Here is an 11,032-nt window from a genome sequence, read left to right as displayed (position 1 = left end):
ACCAAAGGACAGAAAAAAGTGAAGGCTACACAAAGTGAAATAAAGAAAAATGTACAGGGAACCGTGATGGGAAGGAAACAGGGACTCAGATCATGATTTGGAGCAGAAGGAACAAATGAACATTCAACCAGAACACAATGAAGAAACAAGAATTCAAAAAAATGAAGAGAGGCTTAGGAACTTCGGGACAACTTTAAACATTCCCACGTTTGAATCATAGGGGTGCCAGAGGAGAAGAGGAAGACCAAGACATTGAAAGCTTATTTGAACAAATATGGAGGAGAACTTCCCCAATCTGGCAAAGGAAACAGACTTCCAGCAAGTCCAGGAAGCTCAGAGAGTCCCAAAGAAGTTGGACCCAAGGAAGCACACACCAAGGCACAGCATAAATACATTAGCCAAGACTAAAGATAAGGAGAGAATCTTAACAGCAGCAAGAGGACAGGAGGCAGTTACTTACCTAGGAGAGTCCAGAAGACTGTCACTAGGCAAGAAAGGGCCTGGAAAGAAGTATTCCAAGTCATGAAAGGCAAGGACCTACACCCAAGGTTACTCTATCCAGCAAAGCTCTCATTTAGAATGGAAGGGCAGATAAAGTGCTTCCCAGATAACTTTAAGTTAAAGGAGTTCAGCATCACCAAGCCCTTTTTAGATGAAATGTAAAAGGGACTTATCTAAGAAAAAGATGATTAAAAATATGAACAGTAAAATGACAAACTCACAACTATCAACAACTGAACCTAAAAACAAAACCAAAAACGAACTAAGCAAACAACTACAAGAGGAACAGAATCACAGAGATGGAGATCACATGGAGGGTTATCAGCAGGGAGGGGGAGAGGGGAGAATGGGGGAAAAGGTATGGGGAATAAGAAGCCTAAATGGTTGGTACAAATTAGGGGGAGGTGAAGAATAGTATGGGAAACGGAGAAGCCAAAGAACTTACCTGTGTGACCCACGGACGGGAACTAAGCCGGGGGATGCTTGTGGGGTGGGGGGGCGGGGTGCAGGGCGGAGGGGAATAAAGGGGAGAAAAAAATGGAAAAACTGGAACAGCATAATCGATAAAATATGTTTTAAAAAAGATCATTTAAATTTTATTTTTATTTTTATTTTTTATTTATTTTTTTTATTAATCATTGTTCATATACAGTTTTCTCCTTTTTACTCCCAATCCAGTTCCCCCTCCCACCCGCCCCCCTTCCCTCCCATTACCACCCTCCCCTTAGTCTATGACCATGTGTCCTTTAAGTTTGTTCCTGTGAACCCTTCCCACTGTCCCCTTAAATTCCCTCTACTCTCCCCTCCGGTCACCATCAGCCTGTCCTCTATTTCAGTGTCTTTGGTTACATTTTGCTTGTTTGTTTGTTTTGTTATTTAGGTTCCTGTTAAAGGTGAGATCATATGGTATTTGTGTTTCACTGCCTGGCTTGTTTCGCTTAGCATAATTAAAAAAGATCATTTAAATGTTGAAAATTATCCTCCAAGGCAACCGAATTTAAGTTTGTCTCTTTCACAATCTACAGTCACATCTCTACTGACTTGAACACAGAACTCAATGGAGGCACAGTCCCTGGGGCCCTAGCACTTTGCAGAAGCAGGCTGCACCGGGAACGAACGGGTGTGGGGAACGGGGGAATGGGTGGGCGGGCGTCTCCGACCGGGGCTACTGGGCAGGGGCCTGAACCCCGGTGGTGACTCGGGCCTTTCCTCCCGGGGCGGCCATTTCTAGCTCCCCTTGCAGACCCCTGCGGTGAACCACACCACCTGGCTCCCCAGCATGCACCGCCCGCGAGACGAGGGAAGGGTAGGAACACCTGAGCCAGGCCGAGAACCGAACGTGCGAGACGGGACGGGGACGAGGGCCGGAGAGGCGCAGGCGCGGCTGGGGATGCAGCCTCTCGTCGCGCCGTGCTGCAGCTCCTGCCCGCCTTTCGTTTTCTCCGCGAATGTTTTTCCCCGTGTCCAATCCCGTGTGAACCTGTGAACAGTGACAACACCGACAGCAGTAGCAGCATATTCGCTGCAGTCGTGGGGAAAATGCTGGACAGGTGCCTTTGAGGTAGGGAGGGAGGGAGGGAGGGAGGGAGAAAGGGTGGGGTGTAGGGCGGTGGGGTGGGGGCGGGAGGGCCGGCCGGCGTGGTAGCTGGTCACAGAGGAGGAGGGTCACAGAGGAGCACAGAGGGGGTGCCCAGACGTGGTGGGCATTGGGGCGTCCCACCCGCTGATTGCCTTACTTTCTCTGGGTGGAGCAGGAGACAAGGTCAGCAGCTGAGGGTGAAGATTGGGGCCTCAACAGTGTTGGAGGTGAGAAGGGAGAAAGCATTTGAAGAAACACCCAGGACCTTCCAATTCAGTGTCTATTTGGAAGCTAGTAGCCACCACATTATTCTTGTAAGAAATGTGGCCTCCAGCCCTGGCTGGTGTGGTTGGGGATCAAGGGCTGCCTGTGAACAAAGGGTGGCTGGTTCTATTCCCAGTCAGGCAGCTGTCTGGGTTATTGGTCAGGTCCCCAGTGGGGGGCAGGCGAGAGGCGACCTGTGCACATCCATGTTTCTCTCCCTTTTTCTCCCCCTCTCCCCCTTTCTCTCCAAGTACATAAATAAAATCTTTTAAAAGAAACAGTAAGAATTTTGTCTCATTTGAATCTGCGCACAGGAGGCAGTGAAATGAGGCAGAGGGTAGGGGTGTGAGGAAGGAGGACAAGGTCAAGAATCCCTCTGGGAACAGGGCAGGGAGCTGACTGAGGGCAGGTACGGGCGGAGTGACAGGGCACCGTGAGGCCCCTTGGCTGAGGACAGCAGCCCTGCGTCTGCCCCGGAGCCCGTGTGCGGGGGTGGGGGTGGGGGAGCAGGTGTCCCCCCAGCAGTGCCTGACGGCCCATGTGTAGGATCAGGGATGGTGGGTCCCGGGGGTGAGTCTGCAGTGGGAGCAGGGGCCAGGGGACTGTGATGCGTGTGGTGTGGGGGCAAGGTTGCCCAGGTCTGGCCTCTGGCGAGGAAGAGCCACGGCAGGGGAGGGGCTGAAAGGAGGAGAGAAGGAAGGACAGGGCCTGGCGGAGGAGGAGGGGGGAGCCTGGTGCCAGTGGGCACTTATGATGTGGAGTTTAAGCACTCCTTCTTTTCTGCTGTTTCTTCAGGTCTTGGCTTCTGCTTTCTCCCAAATACACAGCCATCTTGGCTTCCAGGCCAGGTGAGAGAGGGAGAAAGAACTTCTTTCCATCAGCTCCTCTCTGAAAACAACCAGCTGGCCGTGCTCAGGAACAAGAAGTTCCTGAGGGCGTGGGCCCCTCACGGTGCTGACATGACCCTTGTCTTTGCCCCACTGGGGCTCAATGCAAGGACCTCCGGGCAGGGACGGTGGGTGGTCTTCAAGGCCTCTGCAGCAGCAGCTGCCTCCAAGGCCTGTCTTAGTGAAGTGATGGGGGTGGGGGGGGGGTAAGGGGGACCCTGGCACCCTGGGGAGATGGGGATAAGCAGTGGGAGGACCTGGGAGGTGGGGAAGAGTGTGCCCATGGCATCCTCTGATCTGCTGTAGGAAAAGGGTGGGTGCCTCTAAGGGAGCCCCAGCCCTGGAATGCTGGCTACAGCCCAGAGGTGCCTATGAGGCTCTTCTGCATGTGGAATTCCAGGCCGCCAGGACGTCCTGGGGCCAGAAACTGGGGGAGGGGGTGACTGGGCGTGTCAGCACTTCCCTGTCCAAACAGGGTCATCATAAAACGTCTTGGAGAACACTGGATTAGAGTGATTTCAATAAAGTGAAGAAAGCCAAGTACTGCAGTGGGCACCCTATCAATAACTGCTGCCTGTTGAATTAACCGAACTAAACTCAAGGTGAGTCTTGAAGGAGTGAGAGTAACCCTGCGGGGAAGCAGAGGTGCCCTCAAGTCTCAGAGGCCTAAGGGGACAAGGCCTGGAGGGGGGAGGGCAGAAGCTGAGTTTGGCTGGGTCTGAGCCGCAAGTGGCCTGCGAAGTTGGGAAGAGTAGGCAGGCAGAGGCCTGAGACCGGGGCCGGGGAAAATAGGGTGATGGTGTGGGGATAGTCAGCAGCACGCAGTATGGGTTCGGAGAGGGGGCCTTAGGAACTCCAGAGTGCCGGATGTCCCGTTTCTGTGCCCATCTTCCAGTGGCTGGAGTGAACCGCAGGCGACCCAGGGCGTGGGGAAACATCACGGCTTCTGCCCACCTGAAGGTGGCTCCGTGCCAAAATGGCATCTTATCATTCGGGTTGAAGGAACCTTAGGAGTAGCTTCCCAACGGGCTCGAGATGAGGAATTGGCCCACGCACGAATCTGGACACTATTACCCGTCTACCGGCCCCCCCCGCCCCCCTGGCCTGCGCCCCAGCTTTCGAGAAAAACCGATCGGGTACCTTCCACTTTAAGGCGAGGGCTGGGGCGGGGCGAGGCGCCTGATCGCTCCACCCACGGAGTACAAATTTGCGCAGCTGCTGGGAATATTTCAAATTGCAAGGGGGCGCTTCTGGGGATAGAAGGACAAGATAGGCATCCAGCAGTCTTGTCGCCGGTTCCGCAGGCACCATGGGCCAGGACACCAAGGTGGACCCAGAAGTGGAGCTCAGCGAACTGGAAGCCGAGACGCAGCCGATGAACGCGGCATCCGGGGCGGCCAGCGGCACTGAGAAGAACGGTCCAGTGAAGATCAAGGTGGCCAACGAGGAAACGGAGGCGGGGACAGCCAAGTTCACGGGCCTGTCTAAAGAAGAGCTGCTAAAAGTGGCAGACAGTCCCAGCTGGGTGCGCACTCGCTGGGCGCTGCTGCTGGTCTTCTGTGTTGGCTGGCTGGGCGTGCTAGCCCGAGCCGTCGTCATTATCGTGCAGGCACCGCCCTGCCGCACGCTGCCGGAGCAGAGTTTGTGCCACACCGGCGCCCTGTACCGCATCGGCGACCTTCAGGCATTCCAGGGCCAGGTCTCTGGCGACCTAGCTGGTGAGTGCCGAGTACCCATGTACCCGCATCCGGCCGCCATTCGGGCCCTGACCCCGATCAGAACTTTAGGAGGCGATATTCCAATAGCCTCTGCCGCCTCCCCTGACGTAGCTCCACCCTCTTCCGGCAGCTGTTAGAGCCAATCACAGCCTGTTTACGAACCCACGCGTTGAGCCATCATCTGCTCCTCAGACTCGAGATCTGAGATCCAACCTCATCCTTCCCACTTAGTCCGGGGGCGGGGAAACCACCGGCCTCTAGGATCGCCTAGTTTTCTGCCTCTTCTCCTTTTCAGGCCTGAAAGAGCATGTGCCTTACCTGAGCTCCCTCAAGGTGAAGGGCTTAGTGCTGGGCCCAATTCACAAGAACCAGAAAGATGACATCGATGGGACCAACTTGGGACAGATCGACCCCACCCTTGGCTCCAAGGAAGATTTCGACACTCTCCTGCAGTCGGCCAAGAAAAAGGGTGAGGGCCCTGCAGTGGGCAAGGGAGCAGCTGGGAAGGGCCTGGTCTCCAGGACAGAGGAGGTCAGGATAGCGTTTTTGTGTGGGTGGCCTGGGACTGGCTCTCAGCTTCCCCTGGGCAGGAGCAGAGCAGCCTTGTTAGGCTTCAGACAGAAGTGGATTCTCCAGGTGGTTCGGAGACCTTGGACTGGGCTGTGCAGTCATTTCACTGTGGGCTCCCGTGCCCGTAGTTCTGAGTGTGGGCTTGTAGTGAGCCGGTGGTCATTAAACCTGCAGAGAGTGGACCCTTTGGGGAAAGCAAATGGACATGAACTCTTGTCTCACTTTCAAAGGACTCACTTTGGGGTGGGGTGTGCAGGGCCCCACAGCTGGGCCTTTCTATGAACACCCTTGACCCTCTGCCCTGAGAGATTTCAAGGCCCCTCCTTGCTCTGTTTCAATGGACTGAGGTCCATCAGGGTCCAACCCTAAGCTTCTGCAGCAAGGAAAGCGAAGGCAGTGGTCTGACTTGTATGTGTGGGTTCCCTCCCTCCCCCTCAGCCCACAGTCTTCCTCACAGCTGTCTCCTCCTGCACTGTTCTAGGCCTCCGGGTCATCCTGGACCTCACTCCCAACTACAGGGGCCAGCAGTCCTGGTTCCTTCCCAGTCAGAGTGCCACTGTGGCCACCAAGATGAGGGTGAGTGTGCTGGTGCTGATGGCCGGGGGAGCAGGAGGGGGCCTGGGGCTGAGTGGGTCCTTCCACAGCAAGCCCTGTGCACCTGGCCCTGCCCAGCTCGGGGCCCTTCCTGCTGGGGCCAGGCGGGGGCACCTCCACACCAGCCAGGCTGGGGCCCCTGCTGTTGCTTGTTCCTTTTTTACCGCTCGTTTTTCTGCTACTTTGAGTCTGTGAAGATGACCTCGGCAGGAAGAGAGCGTCTCAGATGTTAACCTGGGTTTCTTTTCTTTGGGAGAGGAACCCTTTGTGAGTGGAAATCTGTCCAGTTGTTTCCCATTTCTTGTTCCCAGCTCCTGTTTGATGTGTTTTTGAAGTACAGCCCAGTCTGGAATCCTAAGTCCTGGGGTCTTCCTGTGTGTGTGAGACCATGCCAGCATTGTATATATGTTGTCCTCTGTGTGCTGAGCAACTGTCAGTGAGGACACCAAGGTTCAGAGGTCTCTGTGTGATGGGATTTGAGGCCCCAGTGGCCTTATTTCTCTACTCCGACGTCCTGGAAGGTACAGGCTGAAACTCCGTGTCCAGCAGGCTGGGAGTGACTCAAGCTCCCAATGTCTGGGTTCTGCGACACTGACCAGCTCCGAGTGGGCGGAGCAGAGGTGGAGGCAGGTGGACACTGTGCGGGCAGCCCCGATTCTGGGGCAGAGCTCTGTATTTTGCCAGCATTTCCGTAGGCCGCTCAGGGTCATGCATTTCATGAGTTAGCACATTGCTAGAAGACCCTTTAAAAGTTATTAATAAGGCACCCTGGCTGGTTTGCTCAGTGTATTGAGCACCGTCCTGACAACAAAAGGTCACCAGTTCAGGTCTGGTCAGGGCACATACCTGGGTTGTGGGCCAGGTCCCCAGGTGGGGTGTGTGAGACGCAACTGATCAGTGTTTCTTTTGCACATTGATGTTTCTCCCCTCCTCCTCCTCCTCCTCTCTAAAAAGTAAATCACTAAATCTTAAAAAAATTACTAATAGGTACTGATTCAAGAGGTTTTCACATGTTAACCGTATGAAGAGTGGTGTCCTCCCTAAGAGCACATGGAGCAAGGACAAAGGAGGAAACCGAGGCAGTGGCATGGGCCTGGGTTCTGTGCCCCACAAAGGACAGGGCTGCAGGCCTGGGCCTGTTCTGCAGAGCTGGCCTTTCTGTTCAGACCTCCGTCTCAGCTGCCCCGGGGTGTGCTGGAAACTTCTCTCTCTCCCTCCCTCTCTCTCTCTGTCTCTCTCTGTCTCTGTCTCTCTCTCTCTCTCTCTCGGCTGTGCTCTCACTGCCTTCTACAGCAGCCCCAGGCATCAGGACACTGGGAGAGGCGTCAGTGTGTTTGTCTGGGGATCTTGACTATATTGAGTCCCGTCTCTGCTGCTCTCTGACTGGGCCTTGGGCTTGCCTCTTTGCTTCTCTGAGACGTTTCTCATCTCTGAACAGGGTATACCAGCGCTCCACACATGGTAAGCAGTAAATAAAATTATGTTTAATAGCACGCTTTTTCTCTTGGGCCTTCGCCGTTGTTGAAAGGGAAGCCTAGCCCTGGCTGGCATAGCTCAGTGGATGGAGCGCGGGCTGGGAACCAAAGTGTCCCAGGTTCGATTCCCAGCCAGGGTACATGCCTGGGTTGCAGGCCATAACCCCCAGCAACCGCACATTGATGTTTCTCTCTCTCTCTCTCCCCCCCTTCCCTCTCTAAAAATAAATAAATAAAATCTTAAAAAAAAAAGAAAGAAAGGGAAGCCTTATGATTCGTAATGGGGAGGAGTTGGGAAGAGAAATGCTATATCACTAGGACAATCAGCAGTGTGTTATGATGGCTGCCGACCAAGAGCTGCACCTTTATAGCAGTGGTGGGAACATGAGACTGTTCAGGTCTTCCATGTAAGGGGCTCTGCCAAGGTCTGGGGGAAGTGCATGGCAGGCACGGTTTCGTGTGGGCTGGAATTTTCTGCGCCTTTGCATGACAGTGGTAATGCCTTCTCTGTTCCTTTGGCCCCTCCTTGCTGCAGGATGCTCTGCAGTTTTGGCTGCAGGCTGGCGTGGATGGGGTCCAGATTCGGGATGTGGAGAGTCTGTGGGTGAGTTCCCTTTGCATGTGAGAGGCAGAGCCTGGTTGAGAGCAGGGGCACTCTCCAGGGCCTCGTAGAACTTGACTCTGCTTTGTGTGTTCTAGGACGCGCCGTTGTACTTGGCCGAGTGGCACAACATCACCAAGAACGTCAGTGAGGACAGGTGAATGAATGCCAGCCCCCCGGCGCCACCTTGGCTCCATTGTGGGAACCCCTCAGTGCAGTGCTAGGCCCTGGGAGGGGGCAGTTCCTAGTCCATCCTTCCTTCCTTGTCCAGCACCAGCCCTGACCCCTGCTGTGCTCCCTGCAGGCTCCTGATTGCAGGGACTGAGTCGTCTAGTCTTGAGGAGATCCTGAGGCTGTTGGGAGTGAGCAGGGACCTGTTGTTGACCAGCTCGTACCTGTCAGCCTCCGGTTTCACTGGGAATCAGATTGAAGAGCTGGTCACCCGGTATCTGAACGCCACGGACAATTGCTGGTGCAGCTGGAGTGTGAGCACACAGTAGTGGGGGAGGGGCAGGCCGTGCTGTGGAGGGACGGGGTATTGGGAGACAGGGGCAGCGTGGGCTTTGGGGCTCACCAGTGTGCCCGTTCCCACAGCTGTCTCAGGCGGGGCTCCTGGCTTCTGTTGTGCCGGCCCATCTGCTCCGATTGTACCACCTGCTGCTCTTCACCCTGCCGGGGACCCCTGTGTTCAGCTCCGGGGATGAGATTGGCCTGAAGGCAGCGGCCCTTCCCGGACAGGTATCTGGCCTCCCTAGCACGTGGGGGGAGGTCATGTTTATCCAGGCCGGAGGTTCTGTGGTGTGGCCTTGCTAGCTTGTCACTTCTCCTGTCGCCTCTCCCCGGGGACTGCATCTCATGTAGGGTAGTTAGGACTCAGTGATGTCTCACTGTAAACACAGTGTCTGGGCCCTGGTCAGTGTTCTGTGTGGTCGCCCCCACTCCCTGTCTCGCTCACTCACCCACTCACCCACTTTCCACTCATTGTGCAGCGGGCGCTCCGCCCTGCAGGCACTCGGGGCGCAGTGGGAGAGCAGGCAGGGAGAGAGAGTGTGCAGTGAGTGCAGTGACAGGGGACGACCATGATGCAGTTGCTGGCTCCAGTCATGGGTTTGGTGGTGACACCGGAGCTGATACTTACAGAACCAGTCACTCCCCGATGCCACCACGTTCTGTTGAGTGAAATCCCACGTGCCGTGCACGGAGGGCTCTGCGGGGCGCGGAGGACTGGAGGCCGTGAATTCAGCCAGCCAGCAGGTGTCCAGTCAGGGCTGGCCAGGGGTTATATTTTGTAAGAGTGGCCACAGAAAGCCCTGTGAGCCAGTGGAGTGGAGAGGGGAGGGAAGTGACAGGGCTAGCTTGTGGCTGTGTGGGAGAAGCCCCTGTCGGCTGAGGGGACAGTGTGTGCAGGACTGGAGGTGGGAGCTCCCCCTGCTGCTGGTCCAGTGGGAGATGGGAGGGAGTGCAGAGTGTGCGCGTCTGTGCGGGGTAACAGGAGCAGGAGGACTGAGGGGGCGCAGACCCACCCTTTCCCCCATCCTGCTGTCCCTGCCCTGCAGCCAGCAACGGCCCCAGTGATGCTGTGGGGTGGATCCAGCTCAGCCAACACCTCAGGGCCTGTGAGCTCCAACCTGACCGTGCAGGTAAGGGCGTGGTGGCGGGGCCTGGCCACCAGGGGGCGCCCAGGGGCCCTTAGGGCTTTGCACCCAGGGGAGTTCTCCATCCCTTCCTGCTGTGTCTCCCTGGTCTGCAGGGCCAGAGTGGGGACCCTGACTCCCTCCTGTCCCTGTTCCGGCGCCTGAGCGATCTTCGGGGTAAGGAACGCGCCCTGCTGCACGGAGACTTCCACGTCCTCTCCTCGGGACCGGACCTCTTCTCCTACCTGCGCCAGTGGGACCAGAACAAGCGTTTCCTGGTTGTGCTCAACTTTGGGGATGTGCCCCAAGCTGCCGGGTTGGGGGCTTCGGGCCTGCCTGCCAGCGTCAGCCTGCCTGCGGAGGCTGAGCTGCTGCTCAGCACTCAGCCAGGCCGGAAGGAAGGTGACCGTGTGGAGCTGGAGCACCTGAGCCTGAAGCCCCACGAGGGGCTGCTGCTCCACCTTCCCCGATGTGGCCTGCCCGGGGCCCCAGCCCTTCCCCTCCGCTGCTCCGGACGTTGGGGCTCTGGGTCCTTTCTCTCTCTTTTGTAAAATTTTAATTATTAAAGATTTTTTATTTTTTTAAGTTATTATTCATTTAAAGATTTAATTTTTAGACAGAGGGGGTGGGAGGGAAAAAGAGGGAGACTTCAGTGTGTGGTTGCCTTTTGTGCACCCGTTACTTGGGGACCTGGCTGCAACCCAGGCAGGTGACCTAGTCTGGGATTCAAACTTGCAACCCTTTGGTTGGTGGGTTGGCATCCAATCCACTGAGCCACACCAGTCAGGGCTATTATTATTTTTTTTTAATATGTATTGATTTACAGAGAGAGGGGAAGGCAGGGTAAAGAGAGGGAGGGAACCATCCGTGGAAAAGAGGGAGAACATCAGTGGCTGCCGCTCGCAGGCCCAAACCAGGGGCCTGACGTGCAACCCGGGCACGCGCCCTGATGGAGAATCAGAGCAGCAGCCTTCTGGTTCCCAGGCCAGTGATGGAGCCACTGAGCCACAACAGCCAGGGCCAGATGTTCATCTTTAGAGAGGGGGAAGGCAGAAGAAAGGATGGGAGAGGAACATCGATGTGTAAGGGCCACGTGGGTGGGTTCACAAGCCCTCAGTGGCGGCCTGGCCTGCAACCTGGGCATGCCCCCTGACTGGGACGCAAACCAGTGACCTTCAGGTTTGCAGGCCGGAGCTAACTTCAGTGCAG

At 55.9% G+C, this 11,032-nt stretch overlaps 1 protein-coding gene across 1 annotated transcript; it reads left to right on the top strand.

Moving 5' to 3' along the window:
* The first annotated feature begins 4,509 nt into the window (after window positions 1-4,509).
* On the top strand, window positions 4,510-10,412 carry LOC123829286 (4F2 cell-surface antigen heavy chain-like). The gene is made up of 9 exons (XM_045854807.1): window positions 4,510-4,949; window positions 5,245-5,418; window positions 6,001-6,095; window positions 8,124-8,192; window positions 8,288-8,346; window positions 8,494-8,674; window positions 8,784-8,927; window positions 9,746-9,829; window positions 9,940-10,412. Exons 1-9 carry the CDS (start codon window positions 4,541-4,543, stop codon window positions 10,372-10,374), a joined length of 1,650 nt encoding a protein of 549 aa, XP_045710763.1. The 5' UTR covers window positions 4,510-4,540; the 3' UTR covers window positions 10,375-10,412.
* Window positions 10,413-11,032: the final 620 nt, after the last annotated feature.

This window comes from Phyllostomus hastatus, unplaced genomic scaffold, assembly GCF_019186645.2.
Source record: "Phyllostomus hastatus isolate PE091 unplaced genomic scaffold, TTU_PhHast_1.1 phas_scaffold_11, whole genome shotgun sequence".
In the NCBI taxonomy this organism is placed as follows: domain Eukaryota; kingdom Metazoa; phylum Chordata; class Mammalia; order Chiroptera; family Phyllostomidae; genus Phyllostomus; species Phyllostomus hastatus.
This window is presented reverse-complemented; position numbering and strand designations above follow the sequence as displayed.

Excerpts from the sequence above, each read along its gene's own strand:
- LOC123829286 (XM_045854807.1), top strand. The coding sequence starts at position 4,541 with ATGGGCCAGGACACCAAGGTGGACCCAGAAGTGGAGCTCAGCGAACTG. Across the intron at positions 6,096-8,123 it reads CTGTGGCCACCAAGATGAGG|GATGCTCTGCAGTTTTGGCT; the intron begins GTGAGTGTGCTG and ends TCCTTGCTGCAG. Across the intron at positions 8,928-9,745 it reads CAGCGGCCCTTCCCGGACAG|CCAGCAACGGCCCCAGTGAT; the intron begins GTATCTGGCCTC and ends CCTGCCCTGCAG.